General features: G+C 47.9%; 11 protein-coding genes across 11 annotated transcripts; 6 read left to right on the top strand and 5 right to left on the bottom strand.

The window, feature by feature from the left end:
- Positions 1-277: 277 nt before the first annotated feature.
- Positions 278-1,260, top strand: N7520_000881 (uncharacterized protein; the record flags this gene model as incomplete). The annotated part of the gene is made up of 3 exons (XM_057134816.1): positions 278-487; positions 539-751; positions 817-1,260. 3 exons carry the CDS (start codon positions 278-280, stop codon positions 1,258-1,260), a joined length of 867 nt encoding a protein of 288 aa, XP_057000752.1.
- Positions 1,261-1,651: 391 nt separating this feature from the next.
- On the bottom strand, positions 1,652-2,418 carry N7520_000880 (alpha/beta hydrolase; the record flags this gene model as incomplete). The annotated part of the gene is made up of 2 exons (XM_057134815.1): positions 1,652-1,972; positions 2,038-2,418. The coding sequence occupies 2 exons, from the start codon at positions 2,416-2,418 to the stop codon at positions 1,652-1,654; spliced, it is 702 nt and encodes a 233-aa protein (XP_057000751.1).
- Positions 2,419-4,594: 2,176 nt separating this feature from the next.
- On the top strand, positions 4,595-5,867 carry N7520_000879 (NAD(P)/FAD-dependent oxidoreductase; the record flags this gene model as incomplete). The annotated part of the gene is made up of 3 exons (XM_057134814.1): positions 4,595-4,823; positions 4,876-5,145; positions 5,194-5,867. The coding sequence occupies 3 exons, from the start codon at positions 4,595-4,597 to the stop codon at positions 5,865-5,867; spliced, it is 1,173 nt and encodes a 390-aa protein (XP_057000750.1).
- Positions 5,868-7,775: 1,908 nt separating this feature from the next.
- Positions 7,776-8,516, top strand: N7520_000878 (uncharacterized protein; the record flags this gene model as incomplete). The annotated part of the gene is made up of 1 exon (XM_057134813.1): positions 7,776-8,516. One exon carries the CDS (start codon positions 7,776-7,778, stop codon positions 8,514-8,516), a length of 741 nt encoding a protein of 246 aa, XP_057000749.1.
- Positions 8,517-9,110: 594 nt separating this feature from the next.
- On the bottom strand, positions 9,111-10,593 carry N7520_000877 (uncharacterized protein; the record flags this gene model as incomplete). The annotated part of the gene is made up of 3 exons (XM_057134812.1): positions 9,111-9,344; positions 9,414-9,789; positions 9,839-10,593. The coding sequence occupies 3 exons, from the start codon at positions 10,591-10,593 to the stop codon at positions 9,111-9,113; spliced, it is 1,365 nt and encodes a 454-aa protein (XP_057000748.1).
- A 1,076-nt stretch (positions 10,594-11,669) lies between these two features.
- On the top strand, positions 11,670-12,406 carry N7520_000876 (uncharacterized protein; the record flags this gene model as incomplete). Its single annotated transcript, XM_057134811.1, has 2 exons — positions 11,670-11,949; positions 12,009-12,406. The coding sequence occupies 2 exons, from the start codon at positions 11,670-11,672 to the stop codon at positions 12,404-12,406; spliced, it is 678 nt and encodes a 225-aa protein (XP_057000747.1).
- A 161-nt stretch (positions 12,407-12,567) lies between these two features.
- On the bottom strand, positions 12,568-14,098 carry N7520_000875 (putative MFS transporter; the record flags this gene model as incomplete). The annotated part of the gene is made up of 3 exons (XM_057134810.1): positions 12,568-13,658; positions 13,714-13,921; positions 13,970-14,098. 3 exons carry the CDS (start codon positions 14,096-14,098, stop codon positions 12,568-12,570), a joined length of 1,428 nt encoding a protein of 475 aa, XP_057000746.1.
- Positions 14,099-14,662: 564 nt separating this feature from the next.
- On the top strand, positions 14,663-15,411 carry N7520_000874 (N-acetylmuramic acid 6-phosphate etherase; the record flags this gene model as incomplete). The annotated part of the gene is made up of 2 exons (XM_057134809.1): positions 14,663-14,895; positions 14,952-15,411. 2 exons carry the CDS (start codon positions 14,663-14,665, stop codon positions 15,409-15,411), a joined length of 693 nt encoding a protein of 230 aa, XP_057000745.1.
- Positions 15,412-15,647: 236 nt separating this feature from the next.
- Positions 15,648-18,391, bottom strand: N7520_000873 (uncharacterized protein; the record flags this gene model as incomplete). The annotated part of the gene is made up of 3 exons (XM_057134808.1): positions 15,648-17,021; positions 17,074-17,793; positions 17,858-18,391. 3 exons carry the CDS (start codon positions 18,389-18,391, stop codon positions 15,648-15,650), a joined length of 2,628 nt encoding a protein of 875 aa, XP_057000744.1.
- Positions 18,392-19,287: 896 nt separating this feature from the next.
- Positions 19,288-20,759, top strand: N7520_000872 (N-acetylmuramic acid 6-phosphate etherase MurQ; the record flags this gene model as incomplete). Its single annotated transcript, XM_057134807.1, has 3 exons — positions 19,288-19,350; positions 19,404-19,774; positions 19,823-20,759. 3 exons carry the CDS (start codon positions 19,288-19,290, stop codon positions 20,757-20,759), a joined length of 1,371 nt encoding a protein of 456 aa, XP_057000743.1.
- A 63-nt stretch (positions 20,760-20,822) lies between these two features.
- On the bottom strand, positions 20,823-22,200 carry N7520_000871 (uncharacterized protein; the record flags this gene model as incomplete). Its single annotated transcript, XM_057134806.1, has 4 exons — positions 20,823-21,609; positions 21,674-21,797; positions 21,845-21,980; positions 22,030-22,200. The coding sequence occupies 4 exons, from the start codon at positions 22,198-22,200 to the stop codon at positions 20,823-20,825; spliced, it is 1,218 nt and encodes a 405-aa protein (XP_057000742.1).
- Positions 22,201-23,965: the final 1,765 nt, after the last annotated feature.

Here is a 23,965-nt window from a genome sequence, read left to right as displayed (position 1 = left end):
TTATTTCGTAATATTATGATCTATTTTATAGAACTTAAATGCAGTATGGTCTCCTGCGAAATGCTTTAAGCATGCGTACGAGATACCTATGATTTCTTGAACTATCCGAGAGTTTGCTGTTAGTCGACACCCACATCTGGATAGATTCTGTATTGGCCCTCAATTTACTCCCACTCCGTTTGATTCAGCTCCCAATTCCACTGCCATACCCCCACTCGACGTAAATATGTTCACGACTTCCACTCCAGCCTGACACTCTTCACTTAAGTGCGGGGAAATGAGCGTGGGGGCACAAAATATCTCAGTATATAATTCGGCTTTCCTCCGATTGAGCTTCCTCCCCGCATTTCACAATCCCAACACACTCACCATGGATCTTTTTTCTCTTGCAGGTCGGACGGCCCTTGTGACAGGCGGTACTCGTGGAATTGGCCAGGCAATGGCCATTGCCCTGGCCGAGGCTGGTGCCGACATTGTCCTGGTTCAGGTACATTCAAATCATCGATAAAAACCTGAGATCTTGGCTGACGCGCCATAGAGAGACACCAGCAACTCCGTCACAAAAGAAGAAATTGAGAAACTGGGCCGGAAAGCAACCATCTACACAGCGGACCTTGCATCCCAAGCTTCCGTCTCAACTCTGCTCGCCACCATAACTAGAGACGGCCATGACATCGACATCCTTCTCAACTGCGCTGGCATTCAACGAAGACACCCGAGTCATCTCTTTCCTCAAGAGGACTGGGATGAGGTAGATATTCACATGCATCTAAGGATATCTCACCATCATCGCACTAATCACAAATCGTCTTCCAGGTCCTGCAAGTCAACCTAACAACCGTATTCACACTCTGCCGAGACGTCGGCGCATACATGCTCAATCGCACCCCCAATCGCTCCGGTCAGCGTGGAAGCATCATCAACGTCGCATCCCTCGTATCATTCCAGGGAGGTCTAACAGTCCCCGCCTACGCAGCAGCGAAAGGAGGCGTGGCACAGCTTACCAAGGCGCTGTCGAATGAGTGGTCCTCGAAGGGGATCAACGTTAATGCGATTGCGCCAGGATATGTCGCGACGGACATGAATACAGCGCTTATTCAGGATAAGAAGCGTGCGGCGAGTATCTTAGCGCGGATCCCTGCTGGGAGGTGGGGGAATCCAGATGATTTCAAGGGCTCCGTGGTGTATCTGGCTAGTAGGGCGAGTGCGTATGTGACTGGGGAGATCTTGACGGTTGATGGGGGTTGGATGGGACGATAAATATAAGAAGGTGCCATTTTGGGATACAAGTCATCTTGAGAAACGTCTGCCAGATCAGTGGGTTCTTTTTGAGCTTGATTATCCTAGCCAGGGTGTGGATGGTATCCTCGAGAACAGCTATATGGTGTAGGTGTTTGGGACATTGAATTGATTCTTGAAGACTATATTGGGAGAATCGATAAGACAATGGAGTTAGACGGGAACAATAAGGACTGACTGGCAGGGTCTGTGTGTCCCAATTTTCAAATGAAATTATGATTTGATTCTTTATTATAGAATACGGATCTCTTTCGCTAGGATCTCCAGTTTCTCCACCTCCCGATCCCGAGTCCCCACATACTGTGGATTTTATCTCTTGGCCCCTTGCGGCTTGTCTAGAAATTTCGTTGCCTCACGCCTTATCCAAAGCGTCCTGAACCACTTCTACTACAGCCTCAGGCTGGCTCAACATAGGTATGTGACCCGCACTGCACCGCTTGACCTTACTCCTCGCGAGTCCGGCCAGCTGCTCCTGAAGCGGGACCGGGAGCACGTTATCACCCTCACAAACCAGATACACACTAGGCACATCCTTCCACCCCGTATAACTGACAGTATCATCCCACCCTTGTGCAGGCTGTGATTTAAAAGCAGCGAGCCACTCCGCATGGTCGGCTTCAGGAACATCGCCTAAGAGGAGGAATTCGGGTTGCGCGCAGTGGGAGGCTCCGCCCTATCATTATACATGGTCGCGTTAGCCACATCCACGAACATCTGTTCTCGATTCTTCCAACTGACCTCGACCAAGGCAAAGGGTAATGGCTGGTGCTGATGTCCCTCTGGATATATGGCAGCTGCGAGGAACACAATGCTCACTACTCCGGGCTGGTCGCTGCGAGTTCCTTTGTCCAGTCCTCGCATCGCTTCGCTTCCAAGAAATCCGCCTGCCGAGTGTAGTACCAGGATGATGTCCTCCCCTCGCGCGAGAATAGTTTCTATATGGGTGCGGACGGCGGCTACGTCATCTTTCATCCCTGGGTTTCCGGGCGAGGTAGTGCCTGTGCTTGGGAGCACGGCGACTTCAACTGTGATATTTTGCATCGCTAGGAGAGATCTCACTTTGTTGAAGACTGTTGGACCTTCCCAGAACCCTGGAACGAAGAGGACGGTTGGTGCCATGGTAAGAATTAGGGCCAAAGTTCGGAGGATGAGAAGCGATGCTATAAGTTGGAAAAATGGGATATTTGGGAACGATATAACACAGCAAATGAGAGGCGGGGTAAGGAAACCTGGCCGTTGCTTGTTTTACGGGGTGCATGGTAAGACGATGTGGGTGCCGAATTCTCCGATGAGATGACAGCTCAAAGATCTCTCACCGAGTCTGTTGGTGGGTCAAGTCTCAATAAGACTGGTGCATTATCTGTCATCGAGTACTGTAGCTTAGACATACACGCTTTTCATTTTTCATTGTTGGCTATATCTAATGTGCGGGGTAGACAAGTTCCCAGTGAGTAGATCGAGGAACGGCAAGGCTCATGTCGATAAATTCTTGCAGGAATAACTATGATATAAACGCCTCACATTAATAATTTGTTTCAAACATGGCAAGCCACTTTTATGAACCACCTTCATCGTTACCAGATATTTGCTCAAATACGAAAATATTCTCAAAGTCCTTTATAGTCTCTCCATCACCAAGGCCCATGTATGCGTCGCGTATTATGCACAGCGGGCATGGCTACTAGTGGAGGAAAAAATGAGCAATTCATTGTTGTAATGGCCCCCAAAGTTGTCAGCTTAAGACGGTTCGACTTTGCTACAGTGAGATTATAGCAGGGAACACACATATTACGGAGTCCGTAATAATGCCCATATCTAATCACCTAGATGCGCCCTAAATCCCCCTCATTTCAGGTCTTAACCACTGAGCTCAAATGATTGAATTCCATTCTACACATAAGCATTGTAGGTTCGGATTCTTCGTCATAACTAACCAATCCAGGATGAACACGTGCCTACCTGATTTTCTGAATCAACATGCTGTCTAGTATGCTATCTGACCTATTGGTTATTATTCAAGGGCCCTCATTCAGACATAATATGCTGAATCTTTGACTACATGCTCTGCTAGGGTGCTTGTGTGTTGTGGACCTTCCCGGTGTTAGTGGGAATGTCCGAAGAAGTAAATGTTTACCTTGAAGGAGAGCACAGAAGCGGTGGCTGAAAAAGGAGTTTATATTGATCAGAACTGGAGAAATACTGCAAATTCAAGAAAATGACCCTGTGATTTGTTGTGCATTTTATATGATAAGTTGTTACCATCGCTGTAGCGCACGAATGGCCTAGTTTTCTCTTGAGTTCTCTGTCACTCTCCTTCACAGCACTTCCAGCCTGGTATAGGGAACTCAAGACAACGATCGCCCTTAGAGCAGCGAGCGTCACTTCGCACAATGTTTCTAAGTTTTGTTATTCTCTACCACAGCATACCGCTGACAAGCATCTACCTACCCTCGGCTCCAAAACCCTGGTTTTGATCTCAGCATGATCTCATTCTGCAGGGTAACATGGTGGGCCTGGCGAGGACTCCACTACGGCTTGATCTCCACCAAATTATTGCTGCGACCTGAAAATGACCACCAGCAGATCCTCGTCTCGGCGATTTGCCATAGCTACATGCACAGTATCGTCTGAAAGCTCTGAAAATTTACCTTTCCGCTTGCATATTCCGGTCCAGATTTCTGCCACTCCAGGCGGTCCACATGCGATGTCGAATTTTTGCCCTGGACCCTCCGACGATCGTGCCAAGACCACTAAGGTACACTAAGCCAATCGCGCGAAAATCTGCATGAGATCCAAGCATCCATTGTATACGGAGACACTCGGCTGATCCAAATCGTCCAGCCGTCCGGCTGCTTCCGAGTCAAATCGAAACCCACGAACATCGGCCTTAATTTCACACGCAACATTATCAATCACGCGCTATATTCATACATCGCAACATATACATACTCTGGTATTTCTCGCCATAGATCGCTCGTACTCCGTCCCAGACTTGCCAAGCCACCAAGAAATGTCAAGAGCTTCAGCTCAGGGACCCATCTTCATGTCTGCCAAGGATGTCGATCCTGAAGATCCTAGCCAATTTAGCTCCGGCCAACTCAATCCCGCTTTTCCCTCATACTATTCCCACTATCGACAACCCATTTGCAATCTCGATCGGCGATCCGGTGGGTTTTCTGACAAACTAAACAGTTCATGATGATCAATTGCAGACCGGTCTTCTCGTCTATAAAGGTTACAAGGTTTCCCATGATTGTCCCGCCCACGCCAGTATTGGACAGTCGTAACAGTCACCATGACTTGGAAAATCGCTACCGTCCTGTCTGCCATCTTGTCTCTGGGCTCTGTTGCCACTGCAGCCATTCCCAAGACTGACTACGATGTCATTGTCGTCGGCGGTGGTCCCTCGGGTCTTAGTGCCCTGAGTGGCGTGTCTCGCGTGCGGAGAACTGCTTTATTGTTTGACAATCAACAGTACCGTAATGCTCCTACCCGAGCTATGCATGATGTGATTGGCAACGATGGTGAGTATTCCTGCCGATCTGCAAATGATCTTTATTGACTTGGAAACTCTAGGCACACCACCTGCTGCATTCCGTGCTTTGGCCCGCGAGCAAATCTCCCGCTATCCCACGGCCCATTTCAAGAACTCCACTGTGCTGTCCATCAAGCCTTATGGCGACGGCTCCGTGTCCGCTTTCAACGTGACCGACGACACCGGTATGTCCTACACTTCCCGTAAGCTTGTGCTTGGCACTGGTGTCAGCGACGTACTGCCCGATACTCCCGGTCTGCATGAAATCTGGGGCAAGGGCCTCTTCTGGTGCCCATGGTGTGATGGTTATGGTAAGATCGCTCAATCCTACTTTGTGAGCCCTGACTAACAATACGCAGAGCACCGTGATCAACCGTTTGGCATTCTTGGGAACATCGCCGACGTTCTTGGCAGCGTCCTGGAGACTAACACCCTCTTCTCTGAAATCACCGCCTTCGTCAACGGAACAGACACACCATCCGGCGAAGTCGCCGCTACATCCCAGCACGACGAGTGGAAGGAGCAACTCAACGCCTGGAACGTCAAGATCGATAACCGTACTATCACTCGCATCGAGCGACTCCAAAATGGCGAGATCCACCAAAACAAGACAACCGACCAGCAATTCGACAAATTCCTCATCCACTTCTCCGAGGGCGAGCCAGTCGAGCGCGGTGCCTTGATCATCAACGCGCCTACGGTGCAGCACTCCACCCTGCCTTTCCAGATGCACTTGAACATCACGAACGAGAAGATCGACGTCGTCACGAGCAGCATGCGCACCAGCATGGCTGGTGTCTGGGGTATCGGCGATGCCAACAGCGACGCATCGACTAATGTCCCCCATGCTATGTTCAGCGGAAAGAAGGCTGCTGTCTACCTCCACGTGGAGATGTCCAAGGAGGACTCCCAGTCTAAGATCTCCAAGCGAAGTGGACTTTCTGAGCGGGAGCTGATGAAGGAGGCAACCCGCGCTATTGGAGTTAATCTAGAGCCCCAGTGGGAGCAGGTTCAGAAGCGTGAAATGGCCTGAACGATGATTTGTAATTTATGCTCGCATTACTCGTTTTGCGGGCTCCGAGTCCATTGTCTATAACATGGTATGACGAGTTGAATATAGCAGATGATTAATTCATGATGGGATGAATGAAACTTATTCAAGGAGTTACGATGGATATTGATGCTTCCGATGCTTCCGGTGCTCGACTAAAAAACGATCGTAGACTGTATGTGGGCATTCAGACATGTGAGTCCGTCCTCGGCTAATCACATACTGACGTGATTACCCCCTCCGACATCGAACTGAATATTTTGTCTTTCCAGATAGCGTCTCTGCGGCAATAATGGTATCCGATTTCAATATACCAACCAAGAATGTCTCAAGCAGGTTACGGATGAATCGCTTCTCTATTTGCCACCTCCAACAGGCCATGAGCATAGACTGACGAAGTTTTATTGGCCAAGATAAGACGGCGTTGGAGTTGGTAGTCTTGAGGACCGGAAGCTGATCCTTGGTAGCCTCAGTGGGTCAGGGCCAGCGAAGAAGTATGGAGTCGGCCACAGTAGCTCTCTTTGTACTGATGACCTATTATTGAGATTCTTAGTGCTAAGCAAATATCAAAGGCTTAGTGATTTCAATTTTATGCAGTGTTTCATAGGCTAAATGACACCAAGTGGTCGATTTATGAAGAATCATTTCACCCGCTCAAATCAAGTGAGACTTGGTTACTGTAGTTATTCGCTGTAGAGAAGATCAATGTCCATGATATAATCTACCTGTAGTCCCCAAACCCCCATAGGACTGCTCTGCCACCCACATAATGCCGATAACCGACTGTCATCCGACTTGAATGCCATTCTGTAACGCAAGGTAGACGATCTTTCGACCGGAGGCTTGCAATTGATCTCCATTATCGAGACCGCCATCTTCGATAGCTCATGTTCTGTGGATGCGTTCAAAGTGCCTCGCATATGGTTAACGTGACGTCTCAGGCCATGTGCGCTGGCTGTACTATTCCCCCAGCTCGGCATCGCTTCATGTTTGAAAATGCCGATATCGATAACGTGCGATTTAGACTACCAACCAAGGTTTCAAAGTGGAGGCGTGCCGAGCGATACCATGGTTCTGTGCCGGAGAAGTTTGGCAATGTGGGTGGTTGATGGAGTCAACCAGATGTTCGACTCGGCTCAATCGCCAACTCCGGCGACCCCAACGGGGATCTGCAAGGGATCGTCGATCGGCACCAGTTCCTTCAGTCCCTGAATAAGTTCCCCAAATCAAGCATTCTTCCAGTCATAACGGCTCTATCTCTCTTTGTTCAACTTAATTCGCCCTCCATGATCCGGGGTACATTCCCAATCCGTCGTTTGAGGTCCTTGAATGGTTCGATCTCCATATTATGGCCAACTAATCTGCTTTGAGACTGGAAGGCTTCTTTTAGAGGACAAACTTTATTCTCATGGTGGAGAACAGCACTTCACAACGTGCATGTTTCACAGTTTAACTCCAGGGGAACCATCCATAACCAGACTTCGAATTTCCATTCGACCCCTCTATTGGCTGGCTGATTCTTGATATACTAGTCCACAGACCCTGGAGCTTGGCATCGAGACCCGGGAATCACAGCAGAATGGATCATTCCAAGGCCTCGGTCAAAGGACCTTGAAGACTTGGTTTCTACTGCCACCACGATAAGCAGCAACCATGTGGAGACTCCATCGGCTCTTTTACAGAATCGCAAATATGAGCCTCTGGGTCTAAGAAGACGCAGATCACGTTCTTTGACGACCATCTTCTCAAGACAAGGTATAAAAACCCCCTCCAGTCCCTCCATCTTCTCTCTACCATCAAACAAACTACAAACTCGACAACTCTCTTCTGATCAAGATCACATTCTTTTGACAAATCTTGTCTTCCACTTTCTAGACTTCATTATCCACAATGAAGACCTCAATCGCTCCCCTCATTTTGGCCCTCTCGGGCTCTGCCATGGCTGCCCCCTTCAGCTCAAACGGCACTTCCAATGGCACTTATGCCATTCCTACATCTTCGGGCATTATTACCCCGTCTCGCACCCCCAGTGGTCTGCCTACGCCTTCTGGAACTCCTTCCTTTGGCTCGGTCCCAGCCTCTCTGTTCCCTGACAACGTGAAGCGCGGTGGTTCTTTGACTATCCCCACCGACCTTGCTTCTCTGGTCTCTGACGCCGAAGACGTGGTTGGTTCTCTGGCTTCTGCTGGTGCCAAGAAACGTGGAGACTCTCTCTCTATTCCCACAGACCTGCCGTCCCTGGTCTCTGATGTCGAAGATGTCGTCGGTTCTCTCGCTTCTGCTGGAGCTCAGAAGCGCGGTGAGTCTCTTTCGATCCCCACCGACCTCCCCTCTCTAGTCTCCGACGTAGAGGGTGTGGTTGGTTCCCTCGCATCTGCTGGTGCCAAGAAGCGTGGAGACTCTCTCTCTATCCCGACCGACCTCCCCTCTCTAGTCTCCGACGTAGAGGGTGTGGTTGGTTCCCTCGTATCTGCTGGTGCTAAGCGTGGTTTCACCTCGCTGCCTATTCCCACTCCTTCTGGCACTCCCCCGGCGGGTTCCAGCGTGCCCCTGGCTTCCGACAGCTTGACCCCTTCCTCTGCTCATCCTTCGGCTACTGGTACCTCCTTCTTTGGTTTCCCTCTGGCCTAGGTCTACAGAGGTTGTACACTCCGATCCAGGATCGGTTGATTAGTACGGGTCCTTCATGAAGGGTAGTACTTTGGATTTTTAACCGTTCTAAATTGTCACTGGATGATGCTTGTCTCTCTTTTATGATCTTACACTCGTTTCATTAGGTATATTTGTTCTTCATGATGGATAGTACTTTGGGTTTTTTACCGTTTTGAATGATCACTGGATGATCTTTGTCTCTCTTTTATAGACTTACACTCGTTTAGTTAGGTACATTTTACTTTCAGAACACGATAGGGCTATGAATTCATTTTTTTTGTCATTTTTCAATTCCATTCCTCATGCCACTTGATAAGAGCAGCTTGTTGGGACAGTAAAGCTAAATTGAAGGCACGACGAATATATCCTTGTATTTGGGAGAGGATTGTGTATTGATGCCTTGTTTGGAACTGAATCATGTTGATCTACTTCAGACCAGCGTTTGTTGACTAAAAGTCATTATAAAATCCTCACAGACCGCTTCGCGAATCGGAAGCGGTCTGGGGGTGCAGAGTTATAGACTTCCTCAAATCAATCATTGGGTAGCAATATCACTAATTGTATAGACACTCTTCACGCTTCCCGAAATCGCTTCATCGGCCCGTATCTGGATGTGAAAGCCCGCAGGGATGGACCCCAAAAGTATAGTGGAATAGCACAAAGGACGCTCACAACTTGGATAGCCGTCATCTCTCCAAACACAGAGGCTGTGCCTTGTCGTTCAATCCAGTCTGCTGCATAGAGAGACAATAACATGCCAATGGTATTACGAATGACGAATATAATCACTAGGGCCTCGCCAGTAACCTGAAGTGGTTGAGTCAGTTCTGTAATCTGAAGAATGAGGAATTAGGAAATCCTGCAAATATTACATACCGGCTTATATGACTCTAGCGAGTAGGTCACAGCCACGTTCGATATAGCAGCCACGCCAAAGGCCTGCATGGCATATCCTATAGCGGGTCCAATCCAGTGGGTCTTGTGCGCCACGCAGAGTCCAAAAATCAAGATTCCCGCCGGTCCAATGGTTCCGGGAATTACAATTGCCGGTAGTCGATACTCGGGCATGCGAACTCCACCGTGCTTCATAGTGCTCCGATTGGAGATAATATCAATCAGTCGGCCACCCGCATAAAATGCCAGTACGCAGCCAATAAAGCCGGCTAGGGACAGAAGACCAAGATCACCTAATTTCCAACTGTAAGGCGGCTTGAGAAATGTGCGGGAGGATGTCAATTGGACCACAATATTCCTGTTTGAAGGTTAGGTTACTCTTGCATGTGGGGGTGGAAGCTACGAACCATCCAACCGAGATTCCAATCGTCAATGAGCACCAGATCAACGGCGGATAAGCGGCATTGGCTAGAATATCCAACAGCGCTTGCAGAAATGAAGCATCCCGGTTAAAACCCAGTGTCAAGGACATCCACTGCCATTGTGATCGTTTGCCTCGACTTTCCGGGTTCTTCAGGTACGTTGTCTCCCGGATAGTGAAGGTAGCGATCACGAAGATCACCCCGACCGCAATCGACAGGAAATAGCACATCCAGCGCCAGTCCTGCTGTTGCACGAGATACGCATTGATCAAAGGCCCCACGAATAGACCAGCCGTCATCGCAAGATGGAAAAACATCATGTAGTGCCCCCGGTCCTTGGCCGCAACCATGTCGGCCACGACGGCAGGCACTGTGGCATCAGCCGCCGCAGCCGCGAACCCTGACAGGATGCGCGAAGCAAGTAGCTCATCGTAACTGGTGCATTTGCTAGACCACACGTTCATCGCGCAGAGGAACAGCATCGCGACCAGATAGACGGGACGTTTCCCGATTACTCGCATGAGCGGCACCCAGAAGATATTGCCCACGCCAAATAGGAAAACATTGAAGCACACCAGCTGTCCCGCTTGGGTCTGACTCACATGAAACTCCTTGATTATAGCCTGGGTGGCGACTGTAAAGTTGCTGGAGTTGACATTGGCCAGGAATGTGAATGAGCAGATGGTTAGGTAAGTGGAGAGCTTGGCAGACAGGGGCCAATTCTGGAAAATGATAAGCATCGCGTGGTCTAGTTAAATTGTTCTAGGCTCATGCTCTCACCTGTGGATTATCAACGTCTTCATCTTCGACGACTGTTTTCAAATCGCCTACGGAGTGGCCCTGGCCATCTGCAGGCAAGTTCTCCAGATGACTAGAGACACTGTATAGCTCAAGTTCCCCTTTCTCGTCTGTCATATTGTAGATCAGGACAGTATTTTGGTGTGTTTAATCACGAGGAGAAAAGGGAAAGAAGCTCAGGAGAAGCGGAGGGACCCTTAAAATAAAACCCCCGATCTACCCCAGTCTTCCCTTCCCCACAATGGAGCATGTGGGACTTTTGGACACGCCCAACAGAATTGGTCCTATTGGGCGCAAGGGCGAGAATGACGAAGTGCATCCGGTGAATTGGGAGGTCATTCGGTAATTCCGACTTCTGTCGGGGATCCGCGTCCCGAGTCCTAGATGAGTCCATAAATAGCAATTACGGGACACCAGGCGTCATCATTCACTTTCGGGTCCGTTCAAGTTGGAATTTGTTGATCAAAATCTCAATTGTGTTCGAAATCTTTCTCATATAGACCTAGCGAAGGTGGTTGTCCTGCCAAGGTTCATAGTTCGGGATTCCCGGCTTTGGCGTTATTCTGGGGGTTATCCGCTGAATCCACGATTTGCATGTGTAGGTTCATGGGTCCAGCATCTAGTGATTCCGGGGTTGTTCTGTCATTGGTTCCCCGCATGAATCAACACTAGTGCATGGTGGGACGAATGAAGTACTTAACCTGTAGAGTCGGATACATATTTCCGCCTCAACGGTCTGAACATGCTGTTTCCAGTCCAACATCTTCATATATGTAGTCGTATTCTATCAGATGGTAAATTAAGCAATAACAGCATTTTTGGATTAAGATGCAGCTTGTATTGCACCTTGTGTTGTTGTAAGATTCTGAATCGGAAATTCGTGGAGCTAAGCTCTCGTGACAGAAATGTCCGTTGCCGCTTCCAATCTTCTCCGCACTCACCGAACGTGGAACTTCGCTCAATCTCTCCTCTAGACATCTTTCTTCCGCCCCACGCTTCCACTTCCCATCCGGCCATAATGGGTTTGATCAAACGTGCTTTGAAGATCGCCACCGCGGGCAGCGTAGCCTCCATTGGTGTCTTCTGGGGAGCCACGCGCAATGACGTCTTCGAGCCCATGCAAACCTCCGATCCCATCTTCCAATCGCCCTTCTTCAAGAAATTCAACCCCGAAAAGAACCCGACCCTGCATGACCTCTGTGTCCGTCGCGTTCCCCTAGACACGATCAAGCCCGAGCTGCTGGAAAACAAGGGCAAACTGACCGAGGCTTTCTGTGCTGGTATCTGGGGTGGCATGGGTAAGCTCAACCTGCCGGGATCGCCGCGACTCTGTCTAACTCACTTGCCTTTCTACTAGGTTACATCGTCCAACGCGCCTACCTCGCAAACAAATACCAGAGCCCTGAGACCGCTTCCCAGCTGTGGAGCCGCAAGGAGCTCCTCGAGAACAACTACGAAGTCGGCACCCTGATCACCGACCATTTCGAAGTTATCGAGAAGACCGAGGAACGGATCACTGTTCGCTGTGGTGATACCCCCCGCCACCAAGATGTTCGCCCCTCTGATGGCCTCTTCGAGATCGGTGCTGTGGTCAAGCAAGAGGAGGGCGTTGCCGAGTTTACCCTTAAGAGCTGCTTTTACCAGGGTCTGGGTAAAGCTGAGGCTGCTCCTATGGGCCCGGTCATTGTCTGGTTGCACCAGCAATATACTAAGCTATGGATGGAGACTGGAATCCTGAAGAATTGCGTGAAATAAAGGGAGTGCATGGGCGACGATCCATGTAAATACTTGAACGGTCTACGAACCCGGGACACTGCGTTGCAACAAATATTAATTTAGGCCGATATGCCTGACGTTTGCCGAACTAAGTATACATATACGACCACGGGTCCCATCAAGCTTGTATCGAGGGAAGTCTAACACTCCTTCAGATTGGCCTTGGGCTTATCGGAATCTGGGGAATCCGGGGAATTCAATACATCAGCTTTCGTCATCTCAGGCTCGGGTTCACTGGTCAGGGTAACCGCCAGAACGGAAGGAATAGCGAAGACAAGCGATCCCATGCACAGACCCCAGTCCATGGCAAATTGGGTCATAGCAGGTTTCCCCAATGCATTAATCCGCCATGCCATGGCGCCACCCGCGCTTTGGAACGTTTTATACGCGCCGACCAGAATAGCGGTAACGGCAGGCGAATTGGAGCGGGCACCTACAAGCCAGTAGCAGAAAGACTGCCAAAATGCATCATAGGCACCGTAGAAGATATAGAGCAACATTGGGCCCACAGAGGTGGAACTATCCTTGTAGTCGATATCCTGTTTGATGCCCTGGGCTAAGCGACGCGAAGACCATTTCTGGAATGCATAACCACCGCCCCAGATGGCCATGCCGGTCACGAAGAGGAACACCCAGGCAATCCGAGCACGGACGCGTCGGTTGAGACCTGGAAAGTCGAGAATGAGGCCAATGATGAGACCACCCAGCATTTGCGCGATCCAGTAAAGAGCGCCATTGAGCGATCGCGTGCGGATATCGAATGTCATGCCATTGACCACGTTCTGCTGGTATGAGTAAAAGATATTGGCCGAGAAGAATAGCGGCAGTAAGCACAACACACGCCAATTTGCGATAGTACGAACTGAAAGCCGTGCCGTCTGCTTCCAGTTCTTTTCCTCTTCTGGGATTGCTTTTATCTGGGCCACTCGGACTGACGCGGGGGGACAGATGAACACGCCCAGCAACCATCCAATCCCCATTAGAATCAGAAGAGCAATGTATGTCGCATCAGAGACGGTGCCACTGGTGGAATTGTAGTTCAATCCGAAGCTAGCCAAAGATCCCACGCCACCACCGAGGTTGAAGATGATCCAGAACACGGCGATCGCACGTCCCTTGTGTGACTCGGGCACATAAGTTGTCATGATGGCTCCTTGCGCGACCCACAGGAAAGATGCACCCACGCCGAGAAGCGCACCGGCAGCGATAACAAATGCACCATTGTTGGTTGCTGTGGTAAGGCAAAAATTAGCATCATTTCCGAACAAACAAAAATCTGCACGTACAGTTGAAGCATAGCAAACTCCCCGAGTACAAGGGATATGCCCATCCCCCGAGAAGAAGACAAACACGGGGCCCGACGCGATTGAAAATCGGACCAACAACAAACAACGCAGTCGCCGCTGTTGCCGCAAGTAAGGCCACAGTCGCATTTGCAGCAACAGTTTGGTTCACTTGCCCTGATCCTCCAAGGCCCGTGAGGGCATTATACATCTATATTCCCATTAGGATCGTGAATGATTAAGGACTTGCAACACATACCCCCGGACAACAGAAACAGATGAAACTGATCAGAAGAATCTGCACCCAACTGTGTGTATAGATGCGATACCAAATCGAATCATCTCGCCTGTGATTCAACATCTTGTGTCCAACGCTTCCGTCCTCCATTTTGATGCAGGTGCAGATGCGACCAGCAAAATTCGGAATCAAAATAATTTCTTCAGCTATCGCAAATAGCGCGATCTGGCCGCATGAAATATGGGGCCTTGTTGTGTATGTGGGTACCGATCCCTGGATTCCACACTCGCAGTGGTATCTGGGGTGGAGCAAGGCCAATCAAGATTGGGACATTGTACCATGACAGCCCGACCACTGATATGCAATAGTTACCGAGAATCATCAATGTGTTCAATCGGGGAGAAGCGCTCTTCACACGCCATATTGGGTAGTTTCTGGGGACAACAATCCCCACTTGTCGTTCATTCTAAGGCCGAATACTACTACTCCACGTCGTTGTGACTGCGACTCTGGCTTAATGTCCGATGTTTCTTCGGAAATGCTCCGAGCGTGATAATATGTTACAGTCGCTTGTTTAGCGTCGGTCGCTTCCGATGTTGGTATTTTCTAGAATGCGTGAGTGTCCATTTAAAAAAGAATTGTCTAGACAAATCTGACTTTCCTGCATATTACCCTTGGGATTCTTGATAATTCATCCTGCAGGAATAGCCGACGATGGATCTTGACAGACTGGCCAAATTGCAGACCGAAGGGGTTAATCCCCGGACGACCGATATCGATCGTATATCGACATTGGAGATGTGCACTGCAATAAATAATGATGATCATCTGGTAGCAGCAAGCGTTACGCCATGTCTGCCAGTAATTGCGGATGCGATCGATGCTCTGGCGTTCCGCGTTCGCCAAGGCGGCAGGGTGGTGTATGTCGGAGCAGGAACAAGTGGAAGGTTAGTGAGCTGCAGACGTCAGGAATAGCCGGATAACTCAAAACAGGGACCGCTAGGCTCGGCATCTTAGACGCATCGGAAATCCCGCCCACCTTCGCCGCTCCAAGATCCCAATTCGTCGGTTTGATCGCTGGTGGTGATGATGCTATTCGACAGGCTCAAGAGGGCGCCGAAGACAACAAGCAAGCCGGTGAGGAGGACCTCAAGTATTTGAATCTTGACCCAGAGCTGGACTGCTTGATCGGAATTGCCAGTTCAGGTCGCACTCCGTATGTACTGGCATGTCTTGGCTTTGCCAAACAGCTAGGCTGTCTCACAATCGGCGTTGTATGCGCCTCTCCATCAGCAATTGGTGATTCTGGAAATGTGGACTACCTGATTGCGCCTGTACCGGGTCCAGAAGTAGTGACTGGAAGTACTCGACTCAAGGCTGGGACTAGACTGCGGCAACATCCTCAATATCCACGGACATCCGCATATCCTCTCCGCAAATTGCGGATATGGTATGTCACGTAATATCCGCAATCCTCAATTTTGCGGATATGGTATACCACCTAATATCCTCTGGATATTTGAGGATATCCAATGGATATCAAACCAGCCAAACACGCCTAGCCTCGTGACTTTTTTGAGCGTGTATAAATTATGCGGTTTCTTGTGTATTTTTGAAGTAATCTTCGTGTAATCATCATTTTAAAGATTTCAATCTGGTAAACATGATTCTGTCATTTCTAATCAATACTTAATACTAACTACCTTAAATCAATCTGAAATCCATCAGGTAACCTAGGTTGCTTCCGAATTCGCCCCGACCGTCCCTGCATGCCCTCATCTATTGGCATTTCTGGAAGGTCATCGTCATCGTCATCAAAACATTCGGATGATCGTTTCTTTGATCGTTTGCGCTGCAGTTGCTTACTTTGATCATTATTCTTCCCACTACCCAAATCATCATCGCAGCTCTCTATCTGTTGTGTATCCTCTATGCTAGGCTCTTGATCCTCCTCTTCGTTATCACTAATTGGCTCAAGTGTTTCAAGCTGGGGCATTGGTTTCCAAGCTTGATCTAACAACGCAGCTTCTCCAATGGATAGATACTCCTTGATAGCCTCTATCTCCTTCTGCTCAACGTCAAAGTTAGTGGCGAATTGATGAAGCATCAGTCCTCGGATGGTACTTGGTTTCAATTGCCCGCGACGATAGTGGCACATATCGCGAGCGCAATTAAATAATCGCTCAACGCCTGCGCCACTAGCTGGGATTGAGAGATTATCCCGTGCTATCCTCGCAAGAATAGGAAACTCATGCTCATGGTCTTTCCAGAATGCTCTAGGCTTCTGACCCTCGATCCCGCGGGCAAGATACCTCGCAATCTCATCATCTTCGGGCTTTGAGAGCCTATGCTGTGGCTGGCTCTGAGAAGCACAAGCAGCATCAAGATCACCATAATCATCATCCAGGGCCTCTTTAGTGGTATCTTGTAAGACTGTATTGTTTGAATCATGGTGAAGTGTCTCTTTATATCGATCAAACTCTCGCTTAAGAACTCCATGATAGTGATCAACATAGTTAATTTCACCTTGCCAGTCTGATGATGCAAAATATCGAAGTTTTTTTGATGGGCAAAGGATTGTCGCGAGTGCATAGACATCACCATATGATTCATAATCGGTCGCAGTGTAGTACTTTGAGAGCTTCCGTTTAGCAGTCTGAAGAGCTTCGAGCATGTGCTTCTTCCAGACAACACCTTTATTCTTCAACTTACTCTCAGCTTCATCAAGATGAGAGAAAAGCTTGTTGTAAATACTATAGATTTTATGTGTAGTAACATCCTTAGTCTTAGACAACATATTTGTGAAGTTGAAGAAAGGCTTTGTGAGAAGAAGAAGGTATTCAATCTGTCGCCACTCTTCTTGATCAAGTTTGAAGTGAAGATACTGATGGTCTATACAATACTGATCATAGAATGGTTGTAGCCTTTTGGCCCGATTCAGCATGATAAAGGTCGAGTTCCATCGGGTTTGGACATCTTGAACAGGAACTAAACGAGGCTCCTTAGTTTGTAGAGCCATAAATGCCTCCCGGCGTTGTGGGCTTGCATTGATGAAGACCGCAAGACCTCGGATCTAAAACTCTTTTATCAGAATAAACTACAAGCCTTAGGGAGATAGAACTTGCCTTCTTTAAGGTATCTGCAATTTGCCGAGTTGAGCTAGATCTTTTGGTCTGAAATGAATGGGTCCGCTCATCAGACCACTCTAGTTCAATCTCTTTGTTAGGTGGTGTCACCTTTAGCTTCCCAAGAAGCTCATTCAAGCTTAATTGAATCACATGCGCAATACATGGAACTCGGAAAATCAAGGTATCTGATTGGCTTTGCGACTGGATAGTCTCTTGGATGTTCATCATCAAGGTATTGTTATTCGTTGCATTATCTGTTGTCACAGATAACACACGATCAGTGATTCCATGATCAGTTAGAAGCTGGATTACGGTCTTGCTCAGATTTTCACCAGTATGAGATCCATGAAGATGCTCAAACCCAAGAAGAACTTCACAGTAATTCCAGTCCTGATCAAGGAAGTAACCTGTGATGGCCATGAAAGCTTGCTGAAATGGCGATGTCCAGCAATCAAGCGCTAGTGAGAGGCGACTCCCATCTGGAAGCCTTTTCAGAACCCCCTTCTGGTCACTTCTGACTGCAGAATCAAGATAACGTCGTATGCTTCGCGCGGATGGTATATCGATCTTGCTGTGGGCTTGTTGAATAATCTCTACTAGATCTTTGAATTGGGTGTGTTCAACGATTCGGAAGGGTAGGTGAGCTGTAGAAATGAAGTCTAGTATCGCTTTCACCAGACGCTCCTGGGAGAAGGGTTGGTGTCTAGGGATAGTTGGCTTTGGGATAGTTATTAAGATTAGCAAGAGAGATATTAGGGGTCTTGATGAAAGAGAAATATACCATATGTTTGAGTAGCTGATCGATCCTCTGGGTAACTGGCTTCCGAGTACAAGTGCCTGCCTTAATATGTGCATTCATTGGCGATGACCCAGCACGGCGATAGCTTGGATGAACAAGGGTACAGAGACATGATGTACACATAACCTTTGGCTTGCCAGTCTTCTCATGTGCAACCTGATTGAAATTATCCCAGACACTTGATGTCTTTTTCCCATCCCAACGGATCGAGTCTTGTATTTCGGGCGCTGATCCAGACTCTGTATTTAGCCACCACGTTATAAAGCGCTTACGAGATCCATCCATCTCGCTACCAGGCTCGGAGGAATAGAGGACCCAGTACTGTTGAAGAGGGAGGCCAACACGCGTAAGCGAGAGGGGCGCAATCGGAAATGAAATTCGGGACGTGGATGTCAATGAAGCCTGACTGCCAATGAGCTCAGAGATATCATCTGAATAAAGGAGGTCGGTATTCAGACCTAGATCTGAATCGGCGCAGAAGGAAAATTGGGACTGAGATGCCTGTGAGTAAGACATATTGTACTTGATCACTATACAAGAGAAAGAAAGGGAGAAACGTACATATAGGACGAGCTGAAAATATCAGGGTTATGGCAATAAGCTGCAACTCGTAAGTTGCGGGGTGCGTTTTCGACATATCTCTTACTTTTAATGACGATGATTGGCTATTACTAATCACCAGTGAGGATAATTGAGGATAATTGAGGATATATCGCGGATATCCGCATGGATATCCTTGGATATCCTCGACCTTACTATCATACTCACTAAGTCCGCTGTCCACAACATTAGAGCTTCCGACCGGTATTTCTTAGAAGGATATATTTAAAAACTTAATATACTTAAAAGATAGGCTTAGGAAACTAATTTAAAGCTAGGCTAGTTAAATTTGACCAAGAAATGGTGAGTTTAGTCATATGTACATCGTTTAGCTAAAAGATCCTACACTACTGCCTTGAGTAAATATATATTTCCATGGTAAAGTAAAGTGGAATTACAAAAAATCATGTATATCCCCCAATCTACTTCAAAAATCAAATTGCTGCTATAAGTAATAATAAAATGAATATAAATTGCTTAATACAAATATATTTCTTAATATTTCATGAGGAATTAGGATAAATAAGGCTAGTAGTATGGTCAGGACCAAACCTGTGTATCTTTTGTTCTGAAAAATAAATTAATCAGCTGGATAAGAGGCACATGACTACCCCTAAGTAGATAATCAGGCGAGAGTTATGCTAGTGCGGATATCCGCAAAATATCCTCATATCCTCGCGGATATCCATGGATATCCTCATTGAGGATATGGTATGGAAGTAATATCCATTATCCTCAATTTGCGGATATGGTATTGAACCTGATATCCAGCGGAGAGGATATGCCGCAGTCTAGCTGGGACCGCCACAAAAATGGTCCTGAACATGCTGAGCACGGGAACTATGATTCGGACTGGGAAAACGTATGGCAATATGGTATGATGGCATTTATTTTTGCCTGAATTAACCGTCACTGACAATGATAACAGATGGTGGATATGGTGGCATCGAATCTCAAACTTGAGCAGCGCGCTCGGAATATCCTGCGACAAACCAGTGGGAGATGCAATATGCTGTCTGAATCAGAATTGGACTCACTTCTTGTCAAGTGTAATCATAGCGTCAAGCTTGCCATTCTCGTTGCCGAAACGGATGACACTGTAGAGAGCTGCCAGCAGGCTTTGGTATCTGCTGGAGGTGTTCTGGCTAAGGTGCTAACAAAACCATGTCCACCTACACAAATATCTTCACCGGAGAGTCGGCGGTTCTCGTTATGTATTGATGGTGGCGGTACCAAGTGCGCTGCTGTTGTCGCAGACAAGAATGGTGTGAGCCATGGGTTTGCTGGACCTTGCAATCTGTATGAAGTCGTTGACTGTTTGATTCTTCTCAACTAACATTTTTCCAGTACCGATATCGTTAGCAATGTGGACATATTCATGTCTACCATCATTGCAGCTACCAGAGATGCGCTTGAGAAGCATATGCCTGTTGGAACCCAGCTAAACGACACGAGTTGGAGGGACTATTTCAAAGATTCATTTCGATCGGTCTGGATTGGCCTGGCTGGTATGGATAGGAGCGGCCTCCGTGGCATCTTGGCACCAAAGCTTGGTGAATTGTTCGGACTCGATCATACCACGATAGCATTCAAGTTAACCAACGATGTCTCTTTGTTGACTGCGGCGGTTGCAGCCGACCAAGATAAGCCTTCCATGATTGCTGTGATCGCCGGTACCGGGAGCGTGGCAATACGGTACAACTGGACTGAGAACCAGGGCTATACTTGTGTTGCTCGAGCGGGTGGCTGGGGCCATCTGTTGGGAGACGAGGGCGGAGGCTATTCTATCGGCCTTGGAGCTATTAAACACACCCTGGAAGTGTTAGAACAAAGATCGCTCGGTCTTGGCCCAAAGGAGCTGGGTGACTTTGAACATGCAGTGATAGAGCGACTTGGCGGTCAGGTTCAAGGAAACAACAACTTTGACCTTCTGTCGGAGATCCTATCACAAAATCATGCGCAAAGATTGAAATCTCGAATTGCTAGCGTGGCGGAGACTGTATTAAAGCTGAGAGATAGTACGGCAATGGCTATTGTGAATGAGAAGGTGTGTTCCATCATTCGGAAGCCTCTTCGCTGTCTCGTTGATCCTAGATCTAGCGGCTACTTCTCAACCAATGATACGAAGTTGGTATTGGCCGGCGGATTGATGAAAGATGAGACATACCAAAACTTCATGAGACAGCAGCTTGCTCAAGAAGGACTCCACTTCCGAGAGATACGAGTAGTTGAGGATGTTGCCGTGACGGCAGTCAGATATTTAATATCAAAATGGGCTGAGTAGATTATGGAAACATTCTACCTAAAACGAGCACACAAAACAAAAGAGAACGCACTGTTAACCCTCTCATCCCATCATCTCAGCCACTTTCACCTGCGATATGGGAACCGCCTCAATTACTGATTCCATGCCTGGGCCTTGACTCCAAATACCCGTGATCTCCAATCCAGCCTTCTGCAGTAACTCTCTCCACTGAGTTTCCGACCGCTCAACACCCGCACCAATACTCATCATCTGAATGTCGAGCGACGCCTGCATGAGGGGTGTCTCAGTATCCGGCAGAACAAAGTCCACGATCAAGATCCGAGAATAACCCGGTACCATTGCAGACATTGTGTTGCACAATATCTGGTGACAGATCTCATCAGACCAATCATGAAATATGGATCGGAAGTAATACGCTCGTGCACCCTGCACAGGCTGAGGTTCCATGAAGCTATAAGGCATAACTTCGATATCAGAGTCATGACCAGACACCCCGTTCAGAACCTTTGGAAGATCTTGCAGGATGACCTTTCCCGGGAGGTTTTTGTATTTCTGACGAAACTGACGCAAGTCATGGCCTTGATTACCACCAATATCAACCAGGAAAACTGTGTCCGCGAATGGCGTTGCATCGCCCATTAGTCTTCCCACTGGGTAGACATCGAACCACATTGGTCGCCCTTGTCTGCGACTCGCCATATATGAATTGAACAACTTCTGTTTATCCTTGTGGCTGGCTAGCCACTCGAATTGGCTTTGACCCACTGCCCACTGCATAGGTGAATGGTCGTAGTCTTGGGGGTTGACATAATCGTGTGCTCGTAGATACTCGGGCAGCTTGCCAAGAGTTGGAATTGTGAGGTCATATCTGATCAGGAAAAGTCGTTCAGTTCAGCTCCAATCCAAATGTCAAACCCAGAGTATTTCCTTACATGCAAGGAACTCCATCACGCCCAGCAGGCTGGGTCATGGCCACCGTTTTCTCATTCGCTTTATATACTTGGAACTCTGGGGATTTACAGAGACCCAGAGATTCCATGACACGCATCAATCGAACTGTCTACCTATCAGTCGCGCTCGAGTGAAGCAATCCGAGAACATACCGATTAACTCTTGTTCTGCACCAGTGTGCTCCGCTAGTTGCGCAGCCGAGATCCCTGTATTCTGGTACTGCTTTTTTACGAGCAGAGGGAAGATCTGCAGATCCACTACAGCTCGGAGGGCGGCGTTCTGTGGGGGCTATGACGAGTTAAATCAAGCATCATAAATCAAGACTTGATAGTTGTACCTGATAGACCAAACGCTGAATAGTCTCAGAGGGGCTTTCCACGGCCAATCGGAATTGCTCAATCAATCGCAGCAGCTCAAAATGGGATTGGGCAGATGGATTGGTGGCAATCTGTTGAACCAGCTGCCCCATCTGATTAAACATCGAATACAGGGGCGTGATGACCGTCATTTTGGCGTGAAAGGAAATTGGAAGAAACGTTACAGTGTGCCTGATTGTAGTACAAATTAAAATCGGCACGTTCCTGCCATTTATACATCAATCGATATGTCGGCTTAGCCTTCCATCAGAAACGGAGACGATGAGCATGACTGTGGCGTCGGGGGTTTGTCTGGCCTTTGGCCAAATCTGTCCTCGAAGCCGCCCCGTTGGAATTCAGCTCCCGCAAACAGCTTTGGCTCGTGGCGTTTCGAGCGAGAAACTGATGTTCCCAGTACAAATGCGCATGCCAAATGAATGTACAGCAGGCAAAGCGGGTTATACTATTTGGCAAGATTATAATCCTGGTCTGCATTGGCTTGGTTCACCTAATACACCAGCGCATACTTAGATCCTCGGCAAATATTACCAAAGTAATGATACGCCACCAAGCTGTTTGCTTGCGGGGTCTAAATAAGCTAATGTAGCTTACCAGATCTAAGTTCCATAAGGTCCGATTCCTTGATCTCATATTTGCTGCGAGTACACATAGACTACCTTCAAGGGTATCGGTTTAGGAAACCCCCATGGTCCAAGAATGTGCGCGGAGTTATTCCGGTCCGGATGATAGCACTGAGTAGTACATGTACCAAGTAGGTATATTGATGCCGATAATACGGAGAGTAAGTTCAGGTTGCACGAACCTAGCTTGCATCAAATTTGAAAGACTTGTTCATCTTAATTCCAAGTCAGATCCAAGCATCTATTAATAGTGTCTTGGCATTCCTAGAGCCTGAGAACAAATAGACTTCTATTACTCTTCCTATCTTGGCAACTCGGCCATTCTGCATAATGTAGATTATATGAGCGGCTTGAATTTCAATGATCTAGTGTTTTCAAAGGCTTTTTAAAGACACGAGACAGCATAGACAATAGCCAGCAGAAAGCAGAATTGGAATGCTGTCTCATAATTGTAGGAAATTACGAACCCCTTGGAGCAAGCCTCAGGAAATTCGATCATTGAACCTGATATTAAGTCACATACCGCAGGGATTCTATCTCCGCCCCAAGAGTAACGCTTGGATATAGTCAATTCACTTAGTGGAAAGTGATACTTCATATCCACAATTATATGGATCCCAATGAAACCCTAGATCGCGGCACCGGAACATCCTGTGGCGTTCCCCGAACCAAAGAATGTCGATCCAGCAAACCGAGTTCCCGTTGAAATTGACGGTATGCCACGATCCGATCGGACGGTTAGCATTCTTGCCGGCTAAGCGGGGCAAGAATAGCTTCAGATGCCCCAATGATCCTTGCAGAGAACGTTTCCAGCAATATTGGAACGGTTTGATTCATCTGAAATCTCAGATCTGTTCGGGAGGCATTCCGGGGGGGGGGGTTCTAGATCCAGTCTCACGATCCGGCTTCCCCGCTTAACCCAAGGACTTGTGGGTGCGAGAAGGCACAGCGGGTCCCATACCGGCGGGTGCTCTTGGCCGAACACCTGGTCCCTGGGATTATCCGTTTTGGGCCTGCTCAAGGGTTATCTTTGCAGGAATCGGGTTGATATTTCGACGGATCACGTCGTTTTTGGTGCGATGGGTCATCTTGGCCTCGAAAATGAGCTTTCCCTGTTTATTAAATCCAGGATAACGCTGTAACCTTGAAACTTGTATATATATATAGTGCATTTATAACTAATAGATGTGTGGTGGTTAATAATGATTGGGTGAGATTAGATAGATATACCGGGACAACTGGGATAGATTGGTTTGGTCAATAAACCGTGGAAAAC

Source organism: Penicillium odoratum (genome assembly GCF_028828045.1).
Source record: "Penicillium odoratum strain IBT 22623 chromosome Unknown utg000001l_segment0_segment0, whole genome shotgun sequence".
In the NCBI taxonomy this organism is placed as follows: Eukaryota; Fungi; Ascomycota; class Eurotiomycetes; order Eurotiales; family Aspergillaceae; genus Penicillium; species Penicillium odoratum.
This window is presented reverse-complemented; position numbering and strand designations above follow the sequence as displayed.